Source organism: Polypterus senegalus, chromosome 2 (genome assembly GCF_016835505.1).
Source record: "Polypterus senegalus isolate Bchr_013 chromosome 2, ASM1683550v1, whole genome shotgun sequence".
Lineage (NCBI taxonomy): Eukaryota > Metazoa > Chordata > Cladistia > Polypteriformes > Polypteridae > Polypterus > Polypterus senegalus.
Window position 1 is genome coordinate 107,368,139 of NC_053155.1, and position 7,577 is coordinate 107,375,715.

The 7,577-nt window shown below is 36.8% G+C and overlaps 1 protein-coding gene across 2 annotated transcripts in view; it reads right to left on the reverse strand.

Moving 5' to 3' along the window:
• Positions 1 to 7,352, reverse strand: part of cep126 (centrosomal protein 126) — a 106,363-nt gene extending 99,011 nt beyond the window's left edge. For both annotated transcript variants that reach the window (XM_039744340.1, XM_039744339.1), the window contains exon 1: positions 7,032 to 7,352. In XM_039744340.1, the coding sequence (XP_039600274.1) occupies positions 7,032 to 7,060 (29 nt within the window). In that variant the 5' untranslated portion in view covers positions 7,061 to 7,352. The remainder of the gene's footprint in view (positions 1 to 7,031) is intronic.
• Between the last annotated feature and the right edge of the window lie 225 nt (positions 7,353 to 7,577).

Below are 7,577 nucleotides of genomic sequence, written 5' to 3' on the forward strand. Positions count from 1 at the left end.
GAGGCCGGAACGTTGACCAAGTGGTCGGCGGAAGGGCTAATCGATCCGGGGCAGCTAGACAGTGCTGACTCCCGGAGCAAGGCAGCCCTAAAGACGCCGCCACCGGTAATTATAAAACAAAAGGGGTGCAGACAGTAAAGGGGCTCTCTTCTTCCAATAGAGAGTCCCAGACTGTGGACAAGCCCCAGATGATTATTGTGTATTTGTTTATTGAGTATTGTGGAGAGGAGCGTGCTTTGTGCACATTATTATAATAAATAATAATTGGACTTTTTATCTGGTGTGTGACGTGTGGTCTGAGGGTACAGGGGTGTGAGGAAACCCTAAATCTGTCACACAGGGATAGCTGGATGGTACTGAAGACATTTGAGAAATCAAAAAATAGTCCTCACAGCACTGCCAGCATTGTCCAGGTGAGAATAATCCTTGTGGAGCACACAGAAAATTTTGTCTTCCACTCCAATCTTTGATTAAGTAAACTGCAGTGGGTCCAGGGGGTCTACCACAAGAGGACTCATATAGCCCAGCACTAGCCTCTCAAAGGCCATCATGATGTGACACTTAAGTGCCACTAGTCTGTAGTCATTAAATGAACATACACATACACACACACAAACTATTTTTAAAACTGCAGCAGCAAATTAGTTTATATAACAGGGATTACAAAAAAAGAAGCACATATCTCAGCAACCCTAGGTACAAGGCAATTAACATTTTCTACAAGACAACAGTCCATTACCTAGGTCACTCAATTATACATCCACAGGAATAATTCAGAATCACCTGTTAACATAATATGTATTTGGGATGTTGAACTGAAGAACCTCGGGGAAAATCCCACAGGATAATAGCAGAACAAGAACATTTCAAACAGGCAAAATACATGCATGTTAAGATAATAAATCAGCCTAAAAAGTTTTATTTAACTAACAGTTACATGGCCACAGTATCTTATTCAATATTTTCTTAAATAAAGACAAGAGTATATGTCACAAGCACAACTACAATTAAACATGTTTCTCTCCACACCTCCTGTTTGTTGTTGCCAGGCTATGTTAATTACTCAGCCATCACCTGAGGCTCATCTGAGCCCAACCAATCTTAGGATTTAAGCTGGCTTTCAGCAGACAGCAGGCACATCATTGCCAAGTCAAATGTTTGCTCTATCAAGCTTACCTTAAAAAGGCTTCTTTTGTGTTCATTGCCTTTGACTTATTCAGCTACAGTATATATTCTTCCCAAGTTATTCTTACTTTAGGCATCGCCTGGCCTGTGTTTTTGACTCTCGCTCATCTTTTAATTCTTTCTTTGACTGCTTCTTCCAATATTGTATCAGCAATCTTCTTGGATCATAATTAATTCTTGCATCATATTAATCATATTAATTATTTCAGACAACTTAAAATTTACTAAGGTTTGCCTCCTTACTGATCAAGCTCTCAACAAAATCTTCATTCAGATTTAAGTTTGATAACTGCACTCATCTAATTTGAGAATTAAATGCAGAAGCAAGCTCTATCTGTTTTTTGGCTTTTCAACTACACCCTCTTCATATAAATGTTTTAAATAGTGACACCTCTTCAGTGTGATAATGACAACAGCACCCGAAGAAGTACTAGCCAAAGTTTGTCGTCGAACCCATTCCGCTTTTGCAGTTGCCTCTTTTTGCCATGTATTTTTTTATCAAAATTTTATATTGTAACTGCATTTGATAAGGCCTATACATAGTTACTGAATATACGTTCACACAGTGACTGTATTTCTATCCCTTTTATTGTGTCTCCAATCAGAATATGGGTCTTGGGAGCAAATGGTCATTGTCAAACTGAGAACAACTTCGTATCAGCATAGTGTTTTTATTTGTCATATATGATATCGCTCACTTCAATTGGTCTTAATTTCTTTATATATTTATCTAATAATTCTCAGTAGTAGCTTTCATGTCTGACTTTGTATTTCTGTAGACTAGTGAGCTTTGCCCCCTGCTTGCTTTGCCCCCTGCTTGCTTTGCTCGACAACCCCCCCAGCCTGCATCTCTGCACCTCATATATGTGGATTCCACTTTCACCAAACAATAAATCTTTTAATTCTTGCGGAAACACCTCTTCATTGGGAAGAAACACTACTTTTCCCTGATGGCAACACGAATTAGATGATCTACAGGTCTCCGACTTAAAGTTTAAATCTGAACAATATATTCGATCTCTTTTCGCTGTTCCATTATTTCAACAAGTAATATTTTCCGTTTGTTTGTGCTAATGCGATCTTTACCATCATTTTTTTGAGACTTTACAATTTTAGTACTTTCATTATCTCTAACCTGCTCTGCATGTGTATCGCGCCAACGTTTTTGAATTCTTTACGATATTCTACTTTGCCATCTACTCTTTGTCTTTTATTACCAGTCCCGGTCGTGGTTAAATTTCTCTGCATTTCTCGAGTCTTGTCTCGCGGGACTTGAAAGTATCTCTCTGAAAATGTCACGTCTCGTCGCAGGCTAAAAAGTCTTGTCTCATCCCAGGACTGTTTTATTATAATAGAGAGATGAAAGCATTGTAAACAACCATTCATTTTTGATTACTGCAATTTAGGATTGTAGTGTGTTGTTGTGAGACAATCAGGTATATGCAGGAACCAACCCTGTTCAGTCCTTCAGAAGGCTCACTCACACTCAAACCCATACTCACTCATGCTGATCCAATTTAATGTCACCAGTCAATCCAATGTGCATGTCTTTTGGGATTGGAAATTTCAGTGTGCTGCTGAGGCTAAGACAGTTAAGTTCCTGCTCCTGCCTCAATGTGTGCCCCTAAGTAAGCCACATAACATGCCAGTGTTGCTCCTCTTATTTATAAATATGTAAAGAGATATCACACCCTCTGATCTCCTAAGTAACCTTGAATAAAGGAATCAACCAAAAATACAAAAAACCTAGAAGAGGACAGCACAGACAAGCTGAAAATGCTTAAAATCACACAACAGCAGTTCCTGAGACAGAACTTCAATCCAGTTTCCTGGATCTATGACAAAGCAGCATTCTGTACCTAGTCATTTTTTTCCTAATGCTGTCAAGGGTTTATTTTAACTTCTGTATGCTCTACATTTCAATGTTATTTTAATTAATATATTTTTATTTAAATAAGGTATTGAGAGGTGGAATGAAAAAATATTTTGCACCATACATTTGCTTGAGCTTGGACAAGTTCCATTTTTCCATTCAATAATGTGCCAACAGAGCTGACTTTTAATGTATCCTTTTTCATCACTGACTGATTCCATAATTTATTCAGCCAGACGATTGTAGCATACATTTCCTTTTTGGCTGGTCATTTATTTACTCCTGAAAGAGTCTTTACTTGTCTGTCACAATACAGATGCAATTTAACTTCATTTTCTGGTTTAGAGTCCTGTTGCCATTCTATACGCTATTTAAACTATTGTTTACTATGCTTTTTGCATTTAGTTTCAAGTGATGTTTCTTCTCAAATTACATTTACATCTTTTAATTGGTGGATTACCTAGTGGTCAACTGAAATAAGAGCTGCCTACTTAAAATGTAAAGATTATGTTGTAAATGTACCTAGCTTCAAAATTTGCTTCACTAAGCTATTGTTTCTGTCATACTCTGATAGACTACATGCAATTCATCAACACATAGAAAAGACACTATACTGTTTAGGTTAACACATTCATCTAACCACACATTTACTCAACTTTATTAATTCAATTTTAAGAATTGCAAGAAGACTTAGTCTACCATGAAAACATTGGTGTAAAGTGAGAACCAACCCCGGACAAAGTTCCAGTTCATCTCGGGGCATTTGCACACACATATACACACACACACCAACATAATGCATAGTCACTTATCAAGCTCACCTGCTTGAATTTTAGAAGTGGACAGAAAGAGGAGTTCTTGGGGAAGGGATAATGTGTACACAGCGAAAATGTGCACCACATACACACACATACATGCTGACAAGGCTGGGACTAAAACCTGCATTCCTGTGGTGTCAAAAATTGTACCACCATAAAACCATTATTAGACGCAAAGCTCTCAGATACAATGAACGCTTATGCAATAAATACAAGGGAAAAAGAAGAATATTTCTGTCGGCTACACTGAGTTCTAAACAATGCACAGAAAGTTTTAAGATAATGTGCATAACTGTAACACTTTTTAAGTACAAATCACATAAACTGAAATTAGCCAAGAACTATCTACAAATCATTTTATGTGCTTCTCTGCTGTTTTCAGTTTTGTGACACATATTTAAAACTGAAAAATCTTATCATACACTATTCCATACATATACAAAAAAGAAAAAGTACCAACTACTGGAATGTTTCCTTTCTTGAAGCCATCAGCTTTTTTTGAGGAGCACTATATTTGAGCCCAAATGAGTTTAAAGCCTGCTTCCAGACAGAGTCCCATTAAAACTTAAATTACCAAGTAGTGTGATTCAAAATGGTACTTTAGTCACCATCAGATCTTCAGCTGACGTGGTCTGAATGCCATGGTTTTGTCAAAATTGTTATAATACTCTTATAAATGTGGAATCAGGAATTGAGTAACAAACAAAAGGCTTGTCTAGCAGAGAAGAATAAACAACAACGGCTCCCATCAAATACAGATAAGATTACAAAAAATTAACTATTTTAGTTAAAGATAAAAGAGCAGTCACAGTATAGGCAAGGCAAAATAAAGGTGTATTGCAATAGTTATGAAGGAGCCCCAGTAACATTTCTTTACACACTTCTGATGAATAATTGCTTAATGACAGTGTGTCATAGGGAGGTTGTGCTCAAGTACAACCTCCACCATAAATGTTATAGGGAATTGTTAGGGGTAAAACAGGAGATGACTAGGAGGGCATGTGCTGCAGTATGATGTGCGATAAAGCTGTTTAAAGTTACTTGCTTTGCAATATTGCATTCATTTATGCCTTATATGTCTGTTGACTAATAAACCTACCAATAGTGGTGGTGTCCTTCTTTGTTACATAGAATATATAGGTGTTAGTAAGTGTTTAGTAAGATGGTTGGCATGGTGGCAAAATGGTTCATTGCTTCATGGATACCAGCATCCTGGGGTTGAATTCCACATTGACTCATTGCCTGCATGGACTTTTCATGTTCTCCCAACGTCTAAGAGGGTTACCTCCCACAAACCCAAAGGTCTGCCTATTTGGTGCCTCTACACTATCAGCCAGCGTGAGTGAGTGTGGGTGAAGATGTCATAGAATGGTGCCCTGTGTAGTAGTGTGTGCTATCTTGCTCCCATTGCAACCAGGACAGGCTCTAGTCCCTCATGGCCCTGGCCTGCATTAAGTGGATTCAAAAACGTATTTATGTTTACTAAGCAAATGTGCATCCTCTGTACACTTTTGTAGCACGTCTACAAAGCCATCAGGAGCCAGAGACTGTTATCGGTTTTACTACACAACATGTTTTAAATGCTCTAACTTTACTAATAACTTGTGCCTCATGGACAGCACCTGATATTAGCACATGCAAGTTATAATTTTACTGTACTATGTACATATAACAATAAAAAAGCTATAAACCAATAATATTGTGCAATGTAAAAAAAAAACTGACAGTCTAATGCAGAGATTCTACAGTAACGCAAGTATACATGCAAAGAAAAATCTGCAGTGGTAAATTATTAGTTAATCTTTCAAAGTAACAAAAATTGTCCATATGGAAAGAGTGACCCTTTAAAGCTAATTTAATTTGCTGTGTTGGGCTAACCACAGTATATCTGATTATTTCACAAAGGAGAAACAGCTAACATCATAGTTTCAAAGTCATCCTTCCATCCATCCATCCAGTGACACATTCAAAACCAAAAACAAATACATAAAATGTTGACATTAATCTAAAAAAAAAAACGGAAAACATTTTTTAATAGTAAGCAAACAACTTAATCTAATTTTGTACTCAACTGATAACATGCAACCATTTAAAGCAAGAATCCTGGAGAAACGGATATTAGTCCTTGCCTCTCAATAATCTGTCCCTGGTTTGTTTTAAAAAGCTGGATATATAACATGTTATGCTTCTAGTCCCAAGACTTTTGAATTGAGAACACTATTGTTTATTATTTAATATGAATTTGTATGCATACAGATATTTGCAAAAATCTAAAGTGGTCACATTCTTAAATGTTTTGTAACTTTGCACAAGTAAACTGGTGGATTTGGTTTACTTATTTAATTGCAATTTGTAACAGTTCTTTTCCCATTGAAAATATGCTACACTGTCTTTTTTTAACACATTCAATTTATCAATACACTGTATTAATTCATTTCCAGTTTGAATTTTAATTCTAAAAGCATGTCCTATATAGGACAATGTGCAGAACCTAGAATTGACTGTTAACTTTTAGAAATAGACACAACACACAAATAATTTTTTTTTATATTTTTTAAATATCTAAATGGACGAAATTTAAAATTTTGTTTAATTGCAATCTACCTCTTTATCATTTCATACAATCTGCTTTGTACAGTGACCTTTACACACACAGTCATGTGCATTGTGGAAAATTTTAAAAGAAGAATTTTTTTTTTACAATTGTATCTTCTTGCACTTTAAAATGTGACAGGTAAATGACAGACCATGAACATGTATTTCGCCATACAAAAGTAAATATTTGTTTTGAGACATTGGTTTTACTTTCTCGAAGTAGAATGCATGTGCCTTAGTAAAGACCGAAAATACAAAAGAATACAAATGTCAATTAAGCAGTTCAAAACTGGGAATTAAACACCAAATGCTAGGTGTTTAAGTTTACAAAAATATTAAATATCTACTTGAGCTGGACGGCTTGAATGTTTTCCTCTCGTTTGTCTGACTTTTTATTTTCGTATATTCTTCATCAAAAATTGTTTTATCCTTGAGAATATTGCCGCTACAGACAAATAATTCTCTTTTAATTTTAGAATTAGAAATACAGTGTAAAACAACTGAAAAGGATAATGGATAAATAAACATTTCACACAAAAAGACTTCTTTTGAAAGGATACGAGTACGAACTGGCTCTGGGTACTTGCATTCTGCGTTTTCACAGAAGACCACTGCTGAGTCTTCACTGCAAATGACCCCTCACCACCGGGATATGTTAGGAAGACGATCGCAACGCTGACGCACCGAAGAAGGTCCCTCGTCACATCACACAGTAAAGTCGTCACTTTTCCCAGCAACATACTGCCTTTTAAGTTAAGTTTTCCATGACAGGCTTGGCCTTTTCTTTCCTTCTCTTCTCCCACTTCGCTTCTGTACCTTAACTTGTTTTACTGACAGAAAGTTTCGCTCCACGTAAGCCGCACCAGTAAAGACTCCGCCATCTTGACAACCAGAGACGCTGCTTCCTTGACAACGGACATCCAACAGTGCGCAGTAAAACAAGAGTGGGTGTTCTTGTGTCTAACAGTCTCTATACAATTCTAGTTGAGGATTGGTCGAGAGGTTATGTTTAGCCAATCAGCCTAGGGAACTGCGCAGAAAGCAAGGATATGCAAATGAAGGAGCTGTGAAGTGACGTAAGCAATCTGCGGCATGGTTATCTCGGG